This window comes from Labeo rohita, chromosome 16, assembly GCF_022985175.1.
Source record: "Labeo rohita strain BAU-BD-2019 chromosome 16, IGBB_LRoh.1.0, whole genome shotgun sequence".
NCBI classification, from domain to species: domain Eukaryota; kingdom Metazoa; phylum Chordata; class Actinopteri; order Cypriniformes; family Cyprinidae; genus Labeo; species Labeo rohita.
This window is the reverse complement of record NC_066884.1, coordinates 4,926,161-4,952,652: the sequence shown is the minus strand read 5'-3', so window position 1 is coordinate 4,952,652 and position 26,492 is coordinate 4,926,161. Positions and strand designations below refer to the sequence as shown.

At 30.0% G+C, this 26,492-nt stretch overlaps 1 protein-coding gene across 4 annotated transcripts in view; it reads right to left on the bottom strand.

The window, feature by feature from the left end:
• The window catches only part of csmd3a (CUB and Sushi multiple domains 3a), a 352,779-nt gene that overhangs the window by 9,749 nt on the left and 316,538 nt on the right, over positions 1–26,492 (bottom strand). For 3 of the 4 annotated variants that reach the window (XM_051131369.1, XM_051131371.1, XM_051131370.1), the window contains exons 60-66: positions 22,855–23,028; positions 11,017–11,190; positions 10,729–10,802; positions 6,257–6,368; positions 3,796–3,975; positions 3,510–3,575; positions 888–1,046 (exon numbers count right to left, since the gene is read on the bottom strand). In XM_051131369.1, coding sequence (XP_050987326.1) covers positions 888–1,046; positions 3,510–3,575; positions 3,796–3,975; positions 6,257–6,368; positions 10,729–10,802; positions 11,017–11,190; positions 22,855–23,028 — 939 coding nt within the window. The remainder of the gene's footprint in view (positions 1–887; positions 1,047–3,509; positions 3,576–3,795; positions 3,976–6,256; positions 6,369–10,728; positions 10,803–11,016; positions 11,191–22,854; positions 23,029–26,492) is intronic. The other variant, XM_051131372.1, reaches the window with a different exon arrangement.

Genomic DNA, 26,492 nt, shown 5'->3' with positions numbered 1-26,492 from the left:
TGTTAAATATACATAAACAATTTTTTAAAAAACAAAAAATGTGCAATGTTTGTGTAAGTAACATTTTTGTTTTTTAAAGAAATCACTACTTTTATTCAGCAAGGATGCATAAAATTGACAGTTAAGATATATATAATGTATATATGTATATGTATATATATATTCATGGTATATATACATATATAATGTATATATATGTATATATAATGTCACAAAAGAGTTCTATGGCAAATACACTGAACTTTCTATTCATCAAATATTCATCAAAAAAAGTATCTCAGTTTCCAACAAATGTTTTTTTCAACATTGAAAATAATATTAAATATTTCCTGTTTTGCAAATCATCATATTAGAATAAATTCTGAAGCATTATGTGACACTGAAGACTGGAGTAATGATGCTGAAAATTCAGCTTTGCATCACAAGAATAAATGACATTTTAACATATACTCAAATACAGCACAGCTATTACAAGTTGTAAAAATATTTCAGAATTGTTCTGTTTTTATTGTATTTTTGATTAAATAAATACAGCCTTGGTGAGCAAAAGAGTTTCAAAAACATTATAAAGTCTAAAAGAGTTGTCAGCATAATGATGGCGTGCTTTAAAAAGTTTGGGTCATACTACTCTTTTTTTTTAAATGCATATTTACTCTTCCATACTTGTAAACATAGTGGCTCCTGCAGTCCTTAAGAAAAACCAAGCACTAAAAGCACATCTTGTTCAAACAGTAAGTGACATTTTTCCCACAACTCCTGACACGAGCTGTTCTGTCTAACAGGTGATATTACACAGAGCAGAGGTTTGCTTACAGCAGGTTTATGCGCTGATAGAAGTGTTTATGACATGAGCTGTACTGTGCGGCGCTGCCATTATGGCTTCTTACCTGACAACAGCAGTTCTGAGTGCCTGTTAGTTAAAGTCACATTGACTTTCCCCGTAGTCGCGTTAAAGCTAGTGATTGTCAAAGTCATCGGCTGCTTCACTCCTTTATACTCAAATGAACCTTTCCACACGTACGTGGGCGCGAACACGTCGTCTGGAACTGCAATGAGAAGACTTAATGTGTCAGAAGAGGTTATGAAGCCATTTACACTGTGCGTTCGGTGCAATTAACACCTCTAACTCTTTTCTGAGGATCGCACTGTGAATGACCTCGCAGCAGAAATGATAGCGAGCTCATTCTCTACTTTAACATTGACATCAACAATGTTAATAAAGAAATATGCTGTACTACAGATTCTGCAATCCACGTTGTAAAAAAGCCAACAAAATGCCTTTTATATTGCCCAAGTTGCTGTATTTCTTGACAACTATGCAGCCTAGATTGAAATAATGAACTATATTATATCAGAATTATTCAGATTATCCATCTGAAAATAACATAAACTGTGGATTTATAATTATTTCTGGCTTAGCATAATAAATATAATTTTGACATTGTCTCTGTAGACCAAATGGCAATAGTCTCTTGCATAAAAACATGTTAAACAATAATATTCTGGTTTCAAATTAGGTTTAATTTTAAATTCAGTTCGGCTCCAAATTAAAATTAGAATATATAGCCAATCGGAAGCATTTTTTTTGTTAGATTTTTGTTAAATAAAAATGTGATAGAATTACCATGATATAAAATCACTCACACTGTGATCTGATAAATATCTGTATATATTTATTTATATATTTATTCATTCATTTATGATCATACCACTCAGTTATTAAATATATTAATTAGTTTTGCTGAATTTCCGGGAAAAATAACTATTGTGATACCTTTACTATGATATAAAATCACTCATTCTGTGATCTGATTAATATTTTTATTTATTTATTTATTTATGCTCATACGACTCAGTTATTTAAATTATTTTTGATGTATTTCCAGTACAATTAACTGTGATTGTGATACCTTTACCATGATATAAAATCACTCATACTGTGATCTGATAAATATTTATTTATTTTTCATGCCACCCATTTATTAAATGTATAAATTATTTTTGTTGAAATTTCCATAAAAATAACTGAGATACCATTACCATGATATAAAATCACTCATACTGTGATCCGATAAATATTTGTATATATTTATTTATATATTTATTAATTCATGATCATACCACTAAGTTATTAAATATACAAATATTTTTTGATGCATTTCCAGTAAAAATAACTGTGATTGTGATACCTTTACCATGATATAAAATCACTCATACTGTGATCTGATTAATATTTGTATTTATTTATTTATGATAATACGACTCAGTTATTAAATATTTAAATTATTTTTGATTAATTTCCAATAAAAATAACTATTGTGATACCTTTACCATGATATAAAATCACTCATACTGTGATCTGATTAATATTTTTATTTATTTATTGATTCATTCATGTATTTATTTATTTATGATCATACCACTCAGTTATTAAATATTTAAATTATTTTTTATGAATTTCCAGTGAAAATAACTATCGTGATACCTTTACCATGATATAAAATCACTCATACTGTGATCTGATAAACATTAGTATATATTTATTTATATATTTATTCATTCATTTATGATCATACCACTCAGTTATTAAATATATAAATTATTTTGCTAAATTTCCATTAAAAATAACTATTGTGATACCTTTACCATGATATAAAATCACTCATACTGTGATAAATATTTGTATTTTTATTTATGTATATATTTATTAATTATCATACCGCTGTGAATCACTTACACTGTGATATGTTAAATGTTTGTATTTATTTCTGCGTATATTTATTTATTCATTTATGAGCATACCACCCAGTTCTGAAATATAAGCTTTCGTTTAAATTTGCATAAAAATAACTATTGTGATGCATTTACCATGTTATAAAACCACTCATAATGTGATCTGATATAATATTTGTATTTATTTATTTATGAGCACACCACCCAGTATATATATATATATTATTGCTGTATTGTAAGCGCTTTTCTGCCCTCTTACCAAATACCAACTTTCTCAGTCAAACTAATGTCAGTAATCCCAAACACACAAAATGATTGACAGGTAGAGAATGCTTCTGATTGACTAGTTCCCCTGCCACTTTAGCGTTATCTGACAATGTATACACGTTGTTACCCCCAAAAAGGATATCTCACCCAGAAATGAAATTTTGTCATCATTTACTCATAATCTGTTCTAAAACTAGAAGAATATATTTTGGTTACCAGTAACCAAAGATCTGACAGTACCCACTGATTTCCACAGTATTTTTTTTCATACTATGGAAAAAAATCAACTATTTGGTTAACAGCATTCTTCAAAATGTGTTATTTTGTGTTTAACGACTGAAAGAAACTCATACAGGTTTAAAACAACCAATTTATATGATGGTTGAAATGAGTGAACTATCACTTTAAGACGCACCTTAATACAAGATAATGGAAATAACGTGCCATCAGTGATTATTGTTTGTTTTACATCATACATGCAATATTTTGCACAGCACTGTGAGACTCACCGTTGATTTTGGGACTCAATGTTCCTTGAACGGGCGTTATGACTTTTTCGGTTGTTTTGGAGCCAGCTGAAAGAAAAATGCAGATCACTGCAACAACGAGTCACTGCATTTGAAATGGGTTTAAGAAAATGCATTTCACACATGACTTCCCACATCAAGCAAAAGAAACGCCATCAGCCGCTTTCTGCCTCGACAAGACAAAAGAAATGGAAGAAAAGTTGCAGGCCACAAAGTTCAGGTGGGAAACACACAGCTGAATGTTTTGATGGGGTGTTGGACTGCTTACCTCTACAAACGGGCACTTTCCCGGTCCAGGATCCATCCGGCCGGCACGCACGGTGCTCAGAGCCCCCAGTGAGTATGAAACCAGGCTGGCAGGAGTAGAGCAGCGTGTAGCCAAAGGACGGCAGGTCCATGCCCAGCACGTTGGCATGTGGCGGGGTCTTTGGTTGCTTACAGGAGTGGGCTGCATTAGGAGATATGTCAACCAGTAAGCTCTAATGCTCTGATGGATGAGGAAATCTCATTACAAAACATCTATTTCATTTTTCAACCCAAAAGGAAAGCAATAAAATACTGTAAGTACCGTATATAAACACAATCAAACCAAAATTTATTCAGACACTTTCAACATTTCTCACATTATTACAATTTATTTGCTATAGGTTCCAAAATGGTAATAAAATATGACAAGAACTCAGAGTTAAACTGTGTCAGAACAAATTCAACTTAATAATGTCAGATAACTTTGATAGAAAGGTATGTAATGGGTTACAATCAACCTAAAATTCAGACTGTTAGTATGACAATATTTACACAATTATCAGTACTTTGTTGATCAATTACCATGCGATGCTTAATTTTGTTCAGTCTGTGGTGTAAAAAGGTCACAAATAAAGAAAAAACACAAGCAAAACATGGTCAGGTCAAAGAATTTTTGGGCATTATATGTCTCAGTTTACTTTATTTTACTATCCTCACGTACATAAATGAACTATAGTGTCCCCCACCCACTAGTAAAAAAAAAACACAATAAATTATTAATATTAATATCTGGTGTCTGAATAATTTTTGGTTTGACATATTCATTTTTTAAATATTTTACATAATTAAAAAAATATTTTTTATATTATACATAATAATATAATATAATATAATATAATATAATATAATATAATAATTACAAAACTGAAAATAATTAAAATAACTACAATGTTTTCACATGATACTAATGTGAATTTTAATAAATATTTAAATACTTAAAAAATTATTTAAATGTATTATTATTAAATCTATTATTATACACAATTTAACATTATATGCATCACAATAATTGAAATTAAAATAATTAGAATAATTAAAATATATTCACATTACACTAATGTAAATTTCAATAAATATTTAAAATAAAAATATTTAAATGTATTATTATTAAATCTTTTATTATACAAAATTTAACATTATATGCATTACAATAATTGAAATTAAAATAATTAGAATAATTAGAATGTTTTCATATTACACTAATGTAAATTTTAATACATATTTTAAATAATTAAAAAATGTCATTTAAATGTATAATTAAATCTATTATTATACACAATATAATGTAATATAATAAGTAATATAATAAGCATTGCAATAATTAAAAAATAATTAGAATAATTAGAATGTTTTCATATTACACTAGTGTGAATTTTAATAAATATGTTAATTTAAAATGTATTTAAATGTACTATAATTAAATATATTATTATACACAATATAAAGTAATTTAATAAGCATTACAATAATTAAAATAATAATGTGAATTTTGGTCAGAATAATTTAATATTTTACTTAAATTTGCACAAATTAAAGGCACCTTACATACTACCATGATGTATAGATACTTTACAATTTAAAAAATATAATATATATTATAAACAATGAAGATATGTATAATAATATAATATAATATAATATAATATAATATAATATAATATAATATAATATAATATAATATAATAAATTGATTACAATAATTAGATAGCTAAAAAAAAAAAAAAAAAAAAAATTTTTATAAATATAAATTAGATGATGATTTACAGTAAGCAGTTTTAATTTACTGGATCATTACAACCCAGTTACAATTCATATAAATTGTATTTCTGTAAAATATATTTCTGTAAAAATAAGTTTTGTGATAATATAATATAATATAATATAATATAATATAATATAATATAATATAATATAATATAATATAATCAGATAAGAATTTTTAGGAAAAGGTTTTTTTTAAATAAAATAAATTTTAAATAAAAATTTGTGAAATATGAAAAGCACATGCAAATGCAAAAGGGTCCTAAAACCAGGCTTAAAATTCATTAAGTAGAACAAACATTTCTAATTTCTAAAATTTCTTTTGATTTTTGGGAAAAATATGAGAGATTCACCCAGATAAACACTAACTCATAATAAATGCAACAAAGCTCTTGTCTATTCACATGATGTACTGCATGTCTGCTAAAGCAGGATTTTTCATTTTCACATGGAATGACATGAAACTTTAAAGACCCAAACTCCTGGAGGGTGAAATCAAAGTTATATTGTGACATGCAAAATGGATGACTTGCCAAGAAAACAAGAAAACAAAATAAGAGACACATGGAAAAGATGAAGTACAATGACACACACACTCAAACAAATCCAACAAAACTGTGTAAAGCAGGCGTCTGTTGTGGAGGAAAGCAAGAGCGACTCACGGATGCATTCTGGTTGAGTGCCACTCCAGGTCAAATCTTGCTGGCATGTCCGTGTGGTGGAGCCCAGTAACAAGTGGCCGGTTTGACAGTGGAACTTCACTGTGCTGCCCACCTGAGGCACAGAGATAAGCCTGTCAGAGCGCCCACACACACACACACACACACACACACACACACACCTAACTCTCTAAATCTCTCCTCACACACTCAGAAACACTGCTGGTGAAAATATAGGAGATATCAGAACCGTGCAAGATTTAGAATTTAAAGGGATAGTTCACCCAAAAATGAAAATTCTGTCATTAATTACTCACCCTTATGTTGTTCCAAACCTGTAAGACCTTTGTTCATTATTGGAACACAAATGAAGATATTTTTGATGAAATCGAGAGCTTTCTGACCCTGCATAGACAGCAAAGCAACTCTCATGTTCAAGGCCCAGAAAGGTAGTAAGGACATCATTGCAATAGTCCATCAGTGGTTCAACCTTAATTAATGACAGAATTTATCCTCAACACTTATCCTCAACAAGGTTGCATTAATTCAGTAAAAACAAACAAACCAAAAACAAACAAAAACAACAACAACAACAAAAAAGCAAAATTGTGAAATATTATTACAGTTTAAAATAAAATGTGAAAATTTAAAAATATGTTAAAATGTAATTTATTTCTGTGATGCAAAGCTGAATTTACAGCATCATTACTTTAGTTTTCAGTGTCACATGATCCTTCAGAAATCATTGTAATGTATTTATTAAAATCATGATACATTTTATTTCAGGATTCTCTGATAAATGGATATTTCATAAAAACTTGATGAATTTATTTGAAATAGAAAACGGATGAATTTAATGCATCCTTGCCGAATAAAAAAACAAAAAAACAAAACAAAAACAAACAAAAAACAACAACAAACACTTTTGAACGACAGTGTATGAAATATGATATAATATAATATAATATAATATAATATAATATAATATAATATAATATAATATAATATAATATAATTTTAATTAATTTATAATATATAATTTATATTATATATAAAATATATAATATAATTTGCCTTGAATATATCTGTTGAAAAGTAAACAAACAAAAAACAAACAAAATTATTATTATTATTGCCATAAGAAATTTTGGCAATATTATTTTTTGTGGTTGCAATTAAAAAATAAAAAATAAATAAAATGTAATAATAACACCTTTTAAATAAAAATAAACTAGTATTCAGAATGTTTTGAAATAAATTGCAATAAAATATAGCATTTTATATTACGCAACATACTATTTTCTATTTTATATAAAGTACTTTATATTATATATAAAGTAAAAAAAAAACAAAGTAAATTTGAATAAATCAAAATAAAATACAGTTTTTAGCAGCACTTGTGTGTCAACACTGAGAATGTTTTGTGGTTGTGATAAAATAAATAAAATAATATAATGTTCACCTTGAATATACTTTCTTGTATATTTGTTGAAAAGTAAACAAACAAAACCAAAGAAATTATTATTATTATTATTATTATTATTATTGCCATATTAAAATTTGGCAATATTATGTTTTGTGGTTGTAATAAAAACAACACTTCTGCCAGTATTAAGAATGTTTTGCAAAAAAATGCAATTAAATATAGCAAAATAAAAATAAAAAAGTAAAGTAAAATAAAACAAAATACAATAAAAATTAAATGCAATTTTTAGCGCCACTTGTGTCAACACTGTGAATGTTTTGTGGTTGTGATAAAATAAAATAAAATAATATATACAAAAATAATAAAACTAATAAATAAATAAACAAAGCACTAAAAGTAAGAAATATATAAAAATAATCAAAAAATAAAATTAAAATAAATTACTAACACTGCATATAGTAATCAGCTAATACTAATTTCACTAAGTGCGTTATTTAAAAAAGAAAAAGCACATTTCACTTCATTCTGTTTAGTAGCTCAATTCAAATTAAATAATTAAATAACAAATCAAAATTCTCCTATTCTCTTATTTCAGTTCTGAGCGTCGCACACTCTCCTCGCATTTACTGTACCTGAGGACCCGTGTATCCTTTAGTCTTTCTTATTTCTTTTATTTTATGTGTTGTAAGGAAAAGCAGCCTTCATGTGAAGGAAGTCCTCTGTAAACGGCAGAGATCATTCTCAGCATTATAGCAGAACATGCAAATGTTGAGGAGGGGAAACGCAGTCTGTGAGTCCTGCTGAGATGAAAGACTCACAACACTGGAACATTAGATTTCATTACACCACACACTTCTAAAGGAATCGGTGACAACAGCAGCCCGACTGACATAAACAAGACGCAGAGAGAGCCAGTTGAGAGGACCGGCTTTTATTTTGCCCTTCAAAGAGCTCATTCCTCAAGGTGTGAGTGATCCAAAGCAAACTCAACAGACAAACGCTTTTCATATTAGACCCGTCAACCACAGATGCTGAGGGTAACGGCCGTCTTTTTGGGATTATTGTCATTGGCAGTGCATGACTGACGCCTCCAAAATCTATTTGATAGTTTTGCCAATTCATGATGCGTATTTGTTGTTTTCATTTGTTGTTTTTCTTACTACTAATATTGTGTTTCATTCAGTTAATAATAATTGTTGTTGTTGTTGTTATCTTGACATTATTATTATTGCCATTAAGACAATATTATGTTTTGTGGTTGTAATAAAAAAAAAAAAATAATAATAATAATAAAAATAAAACAACACTTCTGTCAGTATTGAAAATGTTTTGTGGTTGCAATAAAATATAGCAAAATAAAAATCAAAAAAGTAAAATAAAATAATCAACGTAAAAATAAAGAAAATACTGAAAATGTTTTGTAATTAAATAAAATAAAACAAAACAAAATAAAATAAAATAAAAATGTTTGGAACACCTGAGAATGACTTACTGAAAATGTAGTAAAATAAAATGAAATAAAATTAAATATAAAAGAAAAAAATTTGCAATACTAGTGTCAAGAATGTTGAAATAAGAAGGTTTTGTGGTTGTAGTAAATAATCTAAAATAAAATAAAATAAAATAAAATAAAATAAAATAAATCAAAATAAAATAAAATAAAAATGTTTTGCAACACCTGAGAATGCTGTACTTTTTTGCAACATTTGTGCCAAGAATGTTGTAATGAGAAAAATAAATAAATAAAAATAAAACACAACACTTCTGTCAGTACTGAAAATGTTTTGTGGTTGCAATAAAACATAGCAAAATAAAAATCAAAAAAGTAAAATAAAATAATAAATGTAAAATTAAAGAAAATACAATATTTTAGTAGCACTTGTGCCAATACTGAGAGTGATTGGTGGTTGTGAAAATAAAATAAAATAAAATAAAATAAAATAAAATAAAATAAAAAATAGTTGTAACATGAATGTTTTGTGGTTGTAATAAAAAAACAATTAATAATAATAAAAATATTGCAACATTTGTTCCAAGAATTTTGTAATGAGAATGTTTTGTGGTTGTAATAAAAAAAAACACATTTTTGCAACACTGTTTGTAATGAGAATGCTTTGTGATTGTAATAATATAAAATCAAATTAAATAACATTTTTGCAACATTTGTGCCAAGAATGTTTTGTAGTTGTAATAAAATAAAATATAATTATAAAATATAAATATTTTTAGCAGAACTTGTGCTGAGAATGTTGAAATGAGAATGCTTGTAATAAAGTTAAATAAACTAAAAATAAACTTTTTAGCAAAGTTTGTGTAGTATGTTTCAGACTGTGCCACACATGTGGGTCACTCTGCTGTCTCGATATCAGCATCGGTTATTGAAAAACCCAATTCGGTTGACCACTTTTACCGCCGTTCTGAGATTACGGCGGGCAAAGTTAGCAATAGATGTTATACTGAAGTGCCCAATTCATTTTTCATTTCTCTTGCCCCTCTGAGTAAGAAAACGGCGGAGTCTGAAGAGCCATTAAAGCGCCGGCAGAGGCGTTCGGGCAGATATAGTGAGTGTTTGAAGAGTAAACTCTCCCCAGACAATAAGAGGTGATGGCGGGAGACACTCACACTTCCTGAAACTGCCACGGGCGCTTCAAACAGCATTTGACTGAATCAACTTGACAATAAATCAATTGCGCTTATAAAGACAGTGCAGTCCGGAAAAGACGGCAATACCTCGCCAGAGACCCGCGCTGACACGTACTCAAATGAAGGGTCTCTCTGATGTGGCATTAACGCCTTTCGGATCAGCCTGTCACTGGCCGAGCGAATCTCCTTTTGTCTCAGCAATGATGGAAAATATGATTTTCAATTCTTAATAAGCACATCAAAAGTCACATTGTGCCATTTGAAAAGGCCATTTTGGCACTTGAAGATAAAAGCGGCCTACAGCTGACAGAAATGGGCCCTTTTGAACTTATTCTCTTCATAACGGCTTTGATACGAGAGTCCCGGATAGTCCGAGAGCATCGCTCGCAGCTCAACTCCTTCTTACCTTAAAGCCCAGACTGCTGTTGAGAGAGCCGTACTCCGGAGTGCCGGGATTTTCGCACGTCGTCCGGGTCGGTTCTGCGGTAAAAGCGGAATGACACGGTCATTATCGGCTCCGCCATTGTTAGCTTCATAATTGGATTAGGAAAAGCAGATGTAGTCATTGATGTAATGGCGGTGACCCGTAGCGGCGGGTCATAATGTTCACATTTTCACCGTAGATCAAAGCTGGAGTGGATATTACAGTCATTATGAGAGTGAAATATTCTTTTGAGAGGAGAGGACGGTGTACCTATGCAGCGCGGCTGCGTGCCGCTCCACGTGCCGTCCGCTTGACAGGTGCGTGTCGAGGAGCCAACCAGGACGTAGGGGGCGCTGCAGGTGAACGTGACCTCGGCTTTGAAGATGAAGCTCTGACCCTCTCGTCTGACGCGCGGAGGTAGGCCGGGGTCACCGCAGAACTTGGCTGGAAAGATAGTTCGTGTGAAATTGGTCATTTGTAGTGATGACTGTAGTGAAAAGTAACTTTTCTGAGTGAAATATGTTATTTAATGAAAGAAAATGGAAAATGTTTCAGTTGTCTCTCTGTCACAGTTATTATTGGTAACTTAAAACACATTCTTGTTCAAAATAAAAAATAAAATATTGAAACACTTGATGAAACGCTTGTTGTAAATGGTTCTAGTTGTGTAAATAATAAGAAAAAAATAAAATAAAATAAAATAAAATAAAATAAAAAAATGAAATAAAATATTAGATGAAAAAAGTAAACTAAACAAACTTTTGCCTTGGAGCAAAAAAAACATTACAATTACTAATTGGAAATAAATAGAAAATAAAACGAAAAGTAAAAGAAAAATTAATTTACAAATGACAAAAGCAAATAAAACAAATAAAGACAAAAGAAATAGGAAAAAAAATGAAATAAAATTTAAATTAAATTTGGAAATGACAAAACACATAAAATAAATAAATAAAAATTAATGGAAATAAAATAAATATTCAATGAAAAATGTAAACTATTTAAACTAAAATAATGTTGCCTTGGCAATTATTTAAAATAAGTTGAAGCACTAAAATTACTAATTGGAAATGAATATAAAATTTTAAAAATATGTATAAAAATTACAAAAGCACAAAAATGTTGTAAAAATAAGTAAAATAAAATAAAATAATAAAACAAAGTAAAATACAGTGAAATAAAACAACACTTGTACCAATACAGAAAATCTTTTGGCCTGAAATAAAATAAAATAAAATAAAATAAAATAAAATAAAATAAAATAAAATAAAATAAAATAAAATAAAACAGTTCTTCTAGAACTGAGAATGTTTTGTCATTGCAATAAAATATAGCAAAATAAAAATAAAACATAATTATTGCCATAAAATATTGGTCATATATATATATAAAAAATATATATATATATTTTTAAATTTTTTTTTTTTTTTTTTTTTTAGCAACATTTGTGTTAGTAACTAGTAATGGGGATGTGGTTGTGGTTGTAATAAAGCAAAATAAAATAAAATAATAAAAAAGTAAAATACTGTAAAATAAAATAATTAAATAAATTAATTTTTTTGTGCCAGTACTGAGAATGTTCTGTGGCTGTAATAAAGTAGCAAAATTGACTATCATACATGTTAGTCAATCTGCTGTCTTGATATCAACATTAGTTACAGAAAAACCCAATTCAGCTGACCACTTTTACCGCCAATCTGAAAATAACATTGGTCTACACATTAAACTCAGATAAACTAAGGTATTTTAACAAAAATAACATCACATCTCACCTTCAAAGGAAACAGGATCAATATTGATTTAATTTTAACTTTAATCAGCCGCTTTATATTCAATGCATCTAACGAGCATTTGATAACCACGATTCTGTTTCTGATTATTTCTTTTTAGAAAATATTTTGCTTCAGAAACCTTCACGCCAGATCCCATCACACCCGCTGTCAAGGAAAAAATCTGCTCTGATAACCTTGTTTTCTGAATGATTTATCTGCAAGTAACCCATCCTGACCCTCAAAACAAACTCCTGAGGTGAACCCGGACCGAGCCGGAGAAACATGCTGCTTAAAAACACATGCCGCTGCGAATTCAACATGGGAGGACGAGTCAATTATTAACCAGACAGGCCTTAAAATTCAGGAGGAAATCTCTGCGTATGATTTAAAAAACTCAGCGCTGATTTTTATTGTTATGTTGTGAACTCAAAAGCATTTTGCAGTGCATTTTCACATTATCCAACTGCAAAGCACTATAAATCGAAGGTAAAAAGCTTGACGGTAATTGGCAGACTTTGGTTTCGCCATATAAGAAGATCCAAAAACACTTTTGAGAGCGCACAAGACTGACAGACCCCCAAATTAAACCTATTTCCACATTTGATATGTCATGATTTCAGCGGGGCAAAAGCGTTTGACATATAAATTGCAGCAAAGCTCTGCAGGCTACATGGTATTTAAAGATCAGAAGTCGAGCTGCAAATTTTCGCGGCCCCACGAGTGCAGAGGTTGGCTCACCTGAATGTAAATCAGAGTAATTATCCCTCTTTAAAAACCAAGCGGAAGGCCAAAGGGGGCACGGCGGCTGACGCGCTCTGTGATGTATAATTCACGGGGTGGGATGAGAAAGCCTGAGCCCACCGGCTGTGAGTGTGACCGCATGGACTCTGTCCACCGACGAGCTGTGCGCTTAATCGAAGGCAGCGGATCGCATTGCACAGTGACGTTTAATGCACGTCAACTCCGATGACCGTCAGCCACCGCTGTGGTTAAATGGCTCGAAAGCAGATTTAAATGGGAGATCAGTCTGTGGCAAAATGAGGTCAAATAAAAAAAAGGCTAAATCAAGTAAAAAAAAAAAAAAAAGTACATACATAAATGTAAATATAAATACAATTGTGCCAGAGATGAGATTGTTTTGTGTTATAAAATAAAATAAAGTAAAATAATTTATAAAATGTTATAAAAATGCATTAAATAAATAAAATAGTATAAAATTAAATAAAATTAAAAATTAAATTAAATTAAAATAATTTTTAGCAACATGTGAGCCAGTGAAAATTTGTGGTTGTAAAAAAGCTAATTAAAGTAAAAATGAAATAAAATGAAATGATAAAGTACAATTTTAAAATAATATAAAATAAATAAGTAATTTATAAAATAATTTACATAACGTTTACAATTTAAATATGTATATAATGTTCATTCTATAAAATAATAATAAAATAAAATAAAATAATTTTTAGCAACATTTGAGCCAGTGATAATATAAAATAAATAAGTAATTTATAAAATTATTTATATTATGTTATTATATATGTATATAATGTTCATTATCTAAAAGAATTTAAAAAATAAAATAAAATAAATAAAATAAAATAAAATACATTTCCAGCAACATTTGAGCCAGTGATAATCTGTGGTTGTAGAAAAGCAAATTAAAGTAAAAATGAAGTAACATGAAATGATAAAGTACAATTATAAAATAATATAAAATAAATAAGTCATTTATTAAATAATGTATATAATGTTTACAATTTATATAATATGTATCATTATATAGAATAATAAAAAATAAATAAATAAAATTAAATTAAATAAAATACATTTCCAGCTACATTTGAGCCAGTAATAATTTGTGAAAATTTGTACAAAAAAAAAAACAAAAGCACAATAAAGTAAAAATAAAATAAAAAGAAATAAAACAACAAAATCCAAAATAAAAAATAATATAATATAGGAATACATAATACATATATAAGGAAAACAAATTCAAATGAATAAAAATAAAATAATAAAGTATAAAAATAATTTAAATATAAATACAATTGTGCCAGTACTGAGATTGTTCTGTCTGTTATAAAATCAGAAAATAGAAAAATAAATAAAACAGATAAATAAATAATGTATAAAATAAAACATACAATTTTTAAAAACACTTACTGAGAATGTTTTGCTTTTGCTATAAAATAAAATAAGATAAAAAAAAAATAAATTAAAAAAAATAAAACAGTAACAGAATGTTGTGTGGTTGTAAAAAAAAAAAAAAAAAAAAAAAAAAAAAAAAAAAATCAAATTTAATAAAAGAACAAAATAAAAAAAAACAACATTTTATTTAAAGAAATTTATTATTATTAAATAATACAATTATTTATCGTATTTTAGCAACACCAATACTGAGTATATTTTGGATTTAAACTGACTGTTTGATATATATTTGTGACTCTGCTGTCATGACAGCAGCATTGGTTATTGAAAAACGCAATTTGGTTGACCATCATACTGCTGATCTAATGGATATCATACATAATAAAAAATCAAAACAAACAAGATTTTTTTTTGTTTTTAAGAAAGATAGAACAAACACTTTACACACATGCACACTGATTTAATGCATTTTGTATTTTGTCACAGTGTATTCTTTGCATACAAAGTGCGACAGGCCAGTGATGGATAACAATGCAAATATGCACAACGTATAAACACTTACTAGCATTATATATTCCACATGTGACGGCAAGTCTCGCAGGCTGGGATAAGAAAGCCTGAGCCCACCTCTGTCCACCGCGGAGATGAGCTGAGAGCTTATTCAAATGCAGCGAGTCACACTACACAGCATCTGTACGGCGTCGTTTAATGCACGTCAACTCCGATGGCCGTCAGACGCTGGTGTGGTTAAATGGCTCGAAAGCAGTTTTAAACGGCAGATCAGTCAGTTTGTGGCCGCGGGGATCAGGCTTTCTTGGCAGTGCTTTGATACATAAAGCCTTTGCAGTCTGCTGTGATAAAGCGAGATCGCCCTGTCGCATTTTCAGCAAGGTACCTGAAGGAGAACTGGCAAGGTATCTGCCCTTCAACATCCAAATATTATTTTGAGCATTAATACTCACTTATTTCCACATACAGTGAGTATCTGGACACTCTAGTTACACTTAAAAACATCTGAATGTCATTGCATTACTGTTTTTTTACTGTAAGAAAATAAACAAAAAATTAAATTAAATTGAATAACTTTAATTCTGAAGTACTTTTAAAACAAGGTAGACCAAAGTGTTGTACAAAAGATAAATATTAAACAAACATAAAATCAATAAAAACAAATAATAAAAACAAAACTCTTGTGCCAGTATTGAGAAGTCAAATAAATGAAAATAAAATAAATAGAAAAACAAATAAATATAATAAACATATGAAAATAATTAACAATAATAAAAATAATTTAAAAAAAAATGTTTAGCAACAATCGAGTCAATAATAATTTGTGGTTGCAATAAAGCTGAATAAAGTAAAATAAAATAAATTAAAATAAAATAAATATTTTATAAAATAAAATATACTATTTTAAAACTATTTTAAAATACACAATTAATTAAAATTTTTAAAACAAACTCAATTAAATAAAAGTAATATAACATAAATTAAAAAATTATAAAATAATATAAAATGAATAAATCATTTCTAAAATGAAACATACAATTTTAAAATCACTTGTGCATACCAGTACTGAGAATGTTTTGTGTTTTGTATCTGAGTAAAATAAAATAAAGCAAAACAAACTCAATTAAATAAAAATAAAATAATAAAAAAATTAAACAAATAATATATATATATACAAACAATAAAATGACAAAATATAATAAAATAAATAGATAACAAAAAAGTAGATAATTTTAACAACACTGAGAATGTTTTGTGCTTGCTATAAAAATTAAACAGTAATGTTTTGTAAATAAAATAAAACGAAAAAATAAATAAAATAAAACGGAAATTATTATATTATATTATATTATATTATATTATAAAAAATAATTATTATATTATAATAAATAATAAAATGATTAATGGTATCACCATAAATGTTTAGCAACCCAATACTGAGTATATTTTGGATTTAAATTGACTATGATATATATTTGTGACTCTGCTGTCTTGACATCAGCATTGGTTATTGAAATTCAGTTGACCACTACTACTGCTGATCTCATAGTATGAGGAGGGGGGCAAGTTGGCAATGGATGCCATACATAATAAAGTACCAAAGCAAATAAGATTTATTTTAAAGAAAGATAGACCAAAAATACTTTAGACACATGCATACTGATTGCAATGCATTTTGTACTTTGTCCAGGTGTATTCTTTGCATATAAAGTGCGACCGGCCAGTGACGGATAACGATGCAAACATGCACAACGCATAAACACTTACTAGCATTATACATTTCACATGCAACGGCAGGTCTCGCAGGCCAAATGTGGCACCGCGACAATGGAATCGTTGATGTTTTTACAGTGCACGCCGACCATTCTCATCTGACTGCTGGCTTTTTTCTTTCTTTCGCAGAAAAAATTATTTCAACAGCTCTAGGCTAGAGCAAGTTATGCATAATAATCAGAACTGGAGGACCCAGTCAGGCCCCGTGTCAGAAAAAAATTCCTTGATGAATAATACAATGCTTTGGAGATGCAACAAACAGCACACAACAAAAAGCAAATCTGAATTTCACACCGCAGCTCGCTGCAGATGGGCAAACGTATGTTCGCTGCCCTGGTATTGTCAGTGTGCTAAACCACGTTAACCAGATTAAATTTAGCATTTAAGTCTTTTGATGGCCAGATTCCATGCTTTAATATTCAGCACTTTCCATGAATACAGTCCATTTTAGTCTTACGTAATATTTTGTCACACATTAGAGGCGCAAATCAGATACCATATGCAAAATGAGCTATAAACTTAACCAAACAACAGCATTTTGGGAAAACTTCTTACTTAAAGTTGACTAAAATAAATAAATAAATACAAATATTATGTAATTATATTTGTCAGTCAAAAGATTGGAATCAAAATATTTTAAGATTTTTTTCTCTTATGCTCACCAAAGCTACATTTGTTTGATCAAAAATACAGTAAAAACTGTAATATTGTAAAATATTATTACAATTTCAAATAACTGTGTCCTATCTGAATATATTTTAAAATGTAATTTATTCCTCTGATGCAACATTGATTTTTCAGCAGCCATTACTTAAGTCTTTAGTATCACATGATCCTTCAGATAAAATTAAGGGAAAAAAAAACTATGGGGGAAAATATGTTATCATAAATTCAGGGGGAAAAATATAATATTCTTCCTTATAAACCTATAATAAATAAAATCAAATCTTCTAAATAATCTTTTAATAATAATAATAATAATAATAATAATAAGCTATTGTTATTATTATTCATATTGTTATTATATTAATAATATGTATGTATTTACTGAATAATTATAATACTTATTATTATTATTATTATTTATTTAATAATAATATTATTATAATTATATATTAACAATAATATTAGTAATATTAATTTATTTAATTAACACTTTCTTTACTATTTATAAATATTTATAAATATGAAAAAAATGTTCAATGCAGAAAAAAACAATCTACGGGAAAAATATATAATCAAATTAATTTAAGAAAAAAAAATCAAATCAATATTCTTCGTTATAAACAATAAATAACCTCTAAATTTCTAAATAAACTATAATAACAAAAATAATCATATAATTATGATAATTATTATTACTATTATTATTATTAAATTTTTAATAATAATAGTATAATAGTATTAACATTATTTTACGAATATTTTATTTAATATTTATAAATATTTATAAACATGAAAATAAATTTTTAATGCAGAAATAAAAAAAACTATGGGGAAAAATATGTTATCATAAATTAATATTCTTCGTTATTAACCTAAAAGAAATATCCGCTAATTTTCTGAATAACCTATAATAATAATAATAATAGTAATAATAATAATAATAATTATTATTATTATTAAATAACAATAATATATTATTAACATTATTTTAATAATAGCTTATTTAATATTTATAAATATTTCTAAAATAAATGTTTAAATAATAAAAAAATAATAATCTAACAAATATTCTTTGTTATAAACCTATAACAAATAACCTCTAAACTAAATAATAATAATAATTATTATTAGTTATAATATTATATTATTATTATTTAATGAATAGTTTATTTAATATTTATAAATATTTATAAATAAGAAAATAAATGCAAAAAAAAAAATCATACAAATCAGGCTTTTGGACCCAAAAATGAAGCCTTTAAAATAAAATCTAATATTTAACTGACCACTTTAGTTCAACAGCCAACATTTTCTGCACCTCATTTCACTTAACATTTACTGAAAATGAAAAAAAAAAAAAAAGAGTTTCAGTTCTTATTTTATACCCTATTCATGGAAATTGCCATGCGGTGTTGAGCTGGATCTATGAGACGAGGCTTTAATTTCTGAGCTGCCATTTGTCTATGATCTGTGTGCTTCGAAGCGCACATTAGCACGTTTCTAATCTTGTAGTGCTGGCAGAGTCCTGAAAGAATGAATTACGATTTATGCCTTATCAGCACTAAAAAGTGACAATCTCGAATTTCTGCCACCTTATCTACGGCTTGTGCACAGGGCACGTTTCAACACCGTCTTAAAGGTTGCTGCTGAACGGCGAACGCAGATACGGCATTACGTGGGAACGAAACACGCCGAGTTAAACGGGACCCAGCTGGAAAACCGTTACTGTTTGACAAAGGATTCAGTCGAGCAAAAAAATCCAGTCTTCCAAAGTACATTTGGAAAGTTTGTCTGTTAATGAGAAAGAAATTAATGAGCTGTTTACTTTAAAATAGCATGCTTGCTAGAATTCAACTAAAACTTTATGAAACTAGGATTAAACAGCTTGTGCCGCACGTCATGTATTGTTTCCCTCCATTGTGAATGTAATGAAAGCATTAACGCATGGATATCTGCCATCTGAATGGCGAGAAATGCCATGAAGTCGTCAGAAAATTAAATGCTAATTACAGTCTCTCCCAGCTGACACCGTGCTGTTTAGGAGGAGAGATTGCTTTTCTTTACGGATCATAGAGGATTGTTGGGTATGGATGATGAAAAGCAAGCCTGTTTGCATTTAGGAACGACAGGGTTGTGCAAAAAGCTCTCACAAATAAAAGCTGATAAGCGCGCTGGTATCACAGTTATTCAGCGTGTACCTTTGTGCTGGTAAAAATGCTTCTTTTCATCTCATTTCATAGCTCATTTGCATCTGACTTGCAAAACAGTTGAACAGCATTCAAATATTTCATATTCTTGCCAACTCCTGCTGCAAATGAGTTTTTTATGAATATAGTTTTATATTGTTTTTGACACGTTTATCAGCTGTGTAATGGATGACAATATTGCATTACTCCACAAAAAAGTAACTAATTGCATTACTTAGTTACTTTTTATGGAAATTAATGCAGTATGTTACTTTTGTGTTCCTTTTTGTCAGTTGAGCTGGGATTGCGTGTTTATTTTTAATAACAAAAAACCCCAAAGTCATATTTTTGGCAGCTGTAAAGGCCCTTTCAGACCAAAAGAGAAATTAATAAGCCAATTTCTGTCAAAATGGGACAGGAGAGCTGCCAGTGAATGGGAAAACACAGTAACTTGGGTTAATAATTTGAAAAAGTAACTCACATATAGGAGAACTGGCATTATTTGAGAGCTGAGACTTTGTTTGCTGTCAGAAGTAACAAAACTCAAAACTCTTTGTGATTATTGGCTATGGTGCCCCGAGTTTGAACTTCCAAAATGTAGTTTAAATGCGGCTTCAAACTATCCTAAATGTGGTTGTAAACGATCCCAGCTGAGGAAGAACATATAATAAATGTATTACTATTGCATCAACTGACAGCCCTACATTCTTTTTATGAAAAGTAATGCATAACGTTACTTTTTTTTTTTTTTTTTTTTGTGGCACCTGTAAGGGCCCTTTTATACCAAAAGTGAAAATAATGAGCCAGTTTCTCTCAAAATAGGGACAGCAGAGCTGCCAGTGAAAAAAAACAAAGTAACTTCTGTTAATTTTTGAAAAGGAGAATCAAAACACATTTATTGTTTGAATTTTGCAACAGAATTGACATTATTTGAGAGCTGAGATCTTTGTGATTATTGGATGGGAGGTGAGCTACAGATAATGTTAGGTGTAGGACCTGGCAACCCTGAACTTTGGGTGATTTATATGGTCAAATACAATGTGCATTAATGGCACAATTATTATTATTATAATTTTTTTTTTTTTGCAAACTAGATTGCATTAATGTACTATTTTTGCATTAACTTTGACAGCCTTGTATTCTTTTTACGGAAAGTAATACATTACGACTTTTCGTCACCTGAGCTGGGCACGATTATTTATTTTTAATAACAAAAACCCAAAAGTTATATTTTTGGCAATTGTAAATGCCCTTTCAGACTGAAAGTGAAATTAATAAGCCAATATCTCTTAAAATGGAGACAAGAAAAAAAATGACTCTCTTTGTGATTATTGGCTGGGAGGCGAGCTACAAGTAGTGTTACGCGTAGGATCTGGCAACCCTGAACTATGGGTGATTTATAGGGTCAAACAGAACCTGTGTTAATGGATTTTTATCACATTAACTTTGACAGCCTTTCTGTTAATTATTATGGAAAGTAATGCATTATGTTAGTTTCGTGTTCCTTTTTGTCACCTGAGCTAGGCTTGCTTATTTATATAACAAAAATAGAAAGGTCAAATAGAGTCTGCGCTAATGTTGCTTTTTTTGTAAATTGGATTACGTTAACGTATTATTATGGTAATAACTTTGACAGCCCTATATTCTTTTTATGAAAAGTAATGCATTATTTATAATAACAAAAGACCTAAAAGTTATATTTTTGGCAGCTGTAAAGGCCCTTTCAGGGCAAAAGTGAAATAAATAAGCCAATTTCTCTCAACATAGGGGACAAGAGAGCTGCCAGTGAATAAAAGGGAAAACAAATTAACTTCCAGTAATTATTGGAAAAAGTAACTGAATTTTTCTTGTAAATTTACATAACTTGCGTTACTTGTAATGTGTTGTTATGTTATATATATATTTCTTTTCTGATATATTTATAATAATCACACTCAAACTGAAATGTTTGTACACAACTGCAATTAAATTTCTTTTAGAACTGGCTACAGCAATCTGTCACTCCACTTTTAAGAGAAACAAAATTGCATTTATTGCTTGAAATTTGCAAAAAAAAAAAAATTAACATTATTTGAGAGCTGAGACTTCTTATCAGAAGTAACACAGCACAATAAAGCACTCCTCGCTTTTACTGGATAGGAGGCGAGCTATAAATAATGCAGGACCTGGCAACCCTGAACTGTGGGTCAAATATAATCTGTACTAATGGCGCTATTTTGTATTTATTTATTTATTTATTTTGTAAAATAGAGTGGGTTAATGTATTATTCTTGTGTTAACTTTGATAGCCCTATATTTGAAATCTGACACTTTTTACACGCCCCTTTGTTTGACAGGATATAATGGGTGTGTAAAAATCCACCAGAAATAGTAAGCATTCATAGCACCATTTCATCTGACATACCACAATTTGGGATGCATTCGTCTTGTCTTCTCTCACTTATAGCTAATAGCATTTATAAAATGGGACAGTGCATTTTCACCTTCTCAGCATAAGCATCTATCTCATATGCATCACGATATCTGGATATATATTTATGTGACAGCTCTCTGTTCTCATTCTCAACATCAAGATCTCTCTGCTTCATGTAAAGATGCTGTAAGCAAAAAGTTTTTGCATCAGTATGCATAAAATATCCCTATCACCTGACAGGTATCACTGAAATCGGTGTCTGGAGAAATCACACCCGTCTCTCCCTGACAGACCTAGACTCTGTAAACAGCTTAAAAAAAAATGGTAGAGAAAGTGACTCATGCTTTTTAAGCAGCCAAAACACTAGCCAATCTGCACACTGCTGACAGATTGGCTAAAATGACTTTGGAGGGCAGAGATGTGGAAAAAAGGAGTATGACTGAAGTTAACAAAACTGCTAAAATCACCTACAGCGCCTCTGAATAAATATAAGCCCAAATAGAAAATAAAACCAAGCATTTTTATTTTTATTCCATGCATAATGCCAATTTCTCACACGACAATCAAGAACTGAAGTGTGAAACTATTTGTGAAATACAGTATTCAAACTAATTTCAAAGCATTAGTTTAAGATACTCACGCAGGCACAGAGGAACCTCTCCGCTCCAGGAGCCGTTGCCGACACACGTGAGGACGGCGGGGAAGGACAGTTCGTATCCCATGAGGCAGCGGTAGCTCACGCTGGTGCCCCACTCAAACACAGAGCCCTCCACCTCACCGTTAGACACGCTGGGCGGAGGAGCGCAGGTCACCGCTGAAGAGACAAACACACGGAGAGAGATCTGAGTTGATTAAGAATGCATGAAAGCCTGGCGACAGTGTCATTCATTTGCACATGCTCCCTGTGTTCTTTCACAGGTCGATTCAATAAAGGAATTATGCAAATTAGGTAATGCCACAAATGTGGTCGCAAAATTGAGGTTGTTTGGTCAATCTGATCTAGAAATCAGAAGACAAGCCTCTTTTGCTTCTTCAGAAATCATTCTAGAATGCAGATTTTCAGCTCAAAAAACACTGTTAAAAGAGAAGTTCACTTCCAGAATAAAGATTTACAGATAATGTATTCACCCCCTTGTCATCCAAGATGTTCATGTCTTTCTTTCTTCAGTCGTAAAGAAGTTATGTTTTTTGAGGAAAACATTTCAGCATTTTTCTCCATATAGTAGATATCTATGGTGCCGAGTTTGAACGTCCAAAAAGCAGTTTAAATGCAGCTTCAAACGATCCCAAATGTGGTTGTAAACAATCCTAGTCAAGGAAGAAGGGTCTTATCTAGCAAAACGATTGGTTATTTTCATATAAATAATACAATTTAGATACTTTTTAAATGTCAAATGCTCATCTTATCTTACTCTGCCTGAACTCTGTTTCTTTCCGGTTCGTGACAGTTAGAGTATGTCGAAAAACTCCCATCTCATGTTCTCCCTCAACTTCAAAATCATCCTATATCGCTGTTTTACCTTTTTTGTTAAGGGTGTTTGATCTTTGCATGTTCACTTTGCAAAGACTGGGTCGGTGCTTCTGCAGTGATGTAGGATGATTTTGAGAAAATACGATTGGAGTTTTTCGACATACCCTAACTGTCTTGAGACAGAATACACAGAGTTCAGGCAGAGGAAGACAAGACGAGCATTTGAGATTAAAAAAGTATTTAAATTGTATTTTGGTAATGAAAATACCTGATCGTTTCACTAGATAAGACCCTTCTTCCTAGGCTGGGATCATTTACAACCGCATTTGGGATCGTTTGAAGCCGTATTTAAACTGCATTTTGAAAGTTCAAACTTGGGACACCATAGCAGTCCATTATATGGAGAAAAATCCTCAAAAAACATAATTTTGTTACAACTGAAGAAAGAAAGACATGAACATCTTGGATGACAAGGGGGTGAGTACATTATTTGTAAATTTTTGTTCTGGAAGTGGAAGTTCTCAGAAGTAACATAATACACAAAGCTCTTTGCAATTATTAGTTGGCAGACGAGCTACAAGTAATGTTAAGTGTAGGACCTGGCAACCATGGAACTGGCAACCCTTTATATATCATTCTAGAATGCAGATTTGCTGCTCAAAAAACATTGTTATTATTAGTGTAATAATAGTGTTATTATTAGTGTACAGGGTCAAACAGAACCTGCGTTAATGGTGCTGATAATAAATGTGTTGATTTTGACAGCCCTATATTGAGACATTTGATGACTGACACTTTTTTTAGACACCCTTTTGCTTGATAGGATATAATGTTTATATACAAATTAGGTAAAGCCAGAAATGTGGTTGCAAAATTGAGGTTGTTTGGTCAAACTGATCTGGATTTGATACTTTTTTTTTTTTTTTTTTTAAAAAAAAAAAAACAAGTCTCTTATGCTCACCAAGTCTGCTTTTATTTGATCAAAAATGAAATAAAAAATGCAATATAAAAAAATATTATTTTTTATTACAATTTCAATTAATTGGTTTCTATGTGAATATATTTTAAAATGAAATTTATTCCTGTGATGCAAAGCTGAATTTTCAGCATCATTACTCCAGTCTTCATTATCACATGGTTCTTCAGAAATCATTCTAGAATATAGATTTGATGCTCAAAAAACACTGTTATTATTAGTGTTGAAAAGAGTTGTCTAAATTAACACTTTTGTGGAAACCAAAACAGAAACAATGTAAAAAGAAATGCACTACGCAATACTCTTGTTTTGTATCAGAAGTAACTAAACACAAAGCTCTTTGCAATTATTGGTTGGCAGGCGAGTTCCAAGTAATGTTAAGTGTAGGACCTGGCAACCATGCAACTGGCAACCCTTAAATGTATATTTGTTGAGTCAAACAGAACCTGCGTTACTATTTTTTGCATAAATGTGTTAACTTTGACAACCCTATATTGAGATTTTTTAGACAGTAATATTGTAAAATATTACAATTTCAGATAACTGTTTCCTATGTGAATATATTCTAAAATGCAATTTCTTTATGTGATGCAAAGCTGAATTTTCAGCATCACTACTCCAGTCTTCAGTGTCACATCATACTTCAATATGCTTGATGAAGAAACATTTATCATTATCAGTGTTGAAAAGAGTTGTGTAGCTTAATGTGTTTGTGGAAACCAAAACAGAAACAATGTTAAAAAAACATTCAAATGTATCAAACTTGGCCAAACCCAATACTCTTGTCCGTTCAATTAAAATCTAGATTTATTATAGTTTGTTTATAGTATCTTGCCTGAATATGTCCTTAGTGTGGTTGTATTTTTTCTTTACTTGTTTATCCAACCGATATCACAAAAAAAAAAAAAAATACAGGCAATGATATTCACAAACATGCCCTCATTTAAGAGTTTCCCTAGGTGTTTCTAAGCAAAATACAAAACCACTACTTTAAGAAACACACATATCCACTGAGCACAAGAGAGTAATAAACTTAATGTTAAAAAATGCTAATCTAATAAATACTGCACAAAAACATCATCACATTTCATATGCAGGTCACTCACGCACACGTTCATCACGGTGTCTACATTCAGACTCAGTTGTTTCATTTGTTCCCACTGAGCAGGAATCTGATTCATTCATATTCATTTCATTAAACTGGCAACTTTAATACCCTCATGTAATAAATTAACATGATGTTTGGATTTTAAAACATTTGAATGTGTCAAACACTTGAGAGTTCAAATAAATGTTAATTTTAATTTGTCCCACAGTGTTTGTACTTTGTTGCTCTCTATCCCACATCGCACACACAAATCATCCGACTACAATTACTGCCATCAGGTTGACTAGAAAACAAAACAAACTTGAATGAACCACCTGTTTTCACGCCAACAATAGTGCTAAATAGCAAAACAACACAAAATAAATTCAATTCACCTTCGCTTTTCCCACACATCACAGAAAGAAAAAGCCAACAAAAATTCCTCATGTGGTGTCAGTGTCAGCCATCACTGAAGTCCTGATCTGTATTTTGAGGCTGCGCTGCCCTCTGGCCAAGCTTTAATATTTTGTAGCCAGTCTTGAAAGCACATCGCTGAAGAAAGGAAGGGTTTTTCTGTAGTTTTTCCACCACGAAGGGCTATGTTCCACTTGAGCATCATATAATAAAGCACAAACACTGTATTCAAAACGTCACTGATGGTCACTCAAGCGGCTTTGAGTGTTATTTATGAAGGGTGACTAAAACACAGGGTTTAACTTGTGTTCAAGGTGTTAAGAGGTTCAG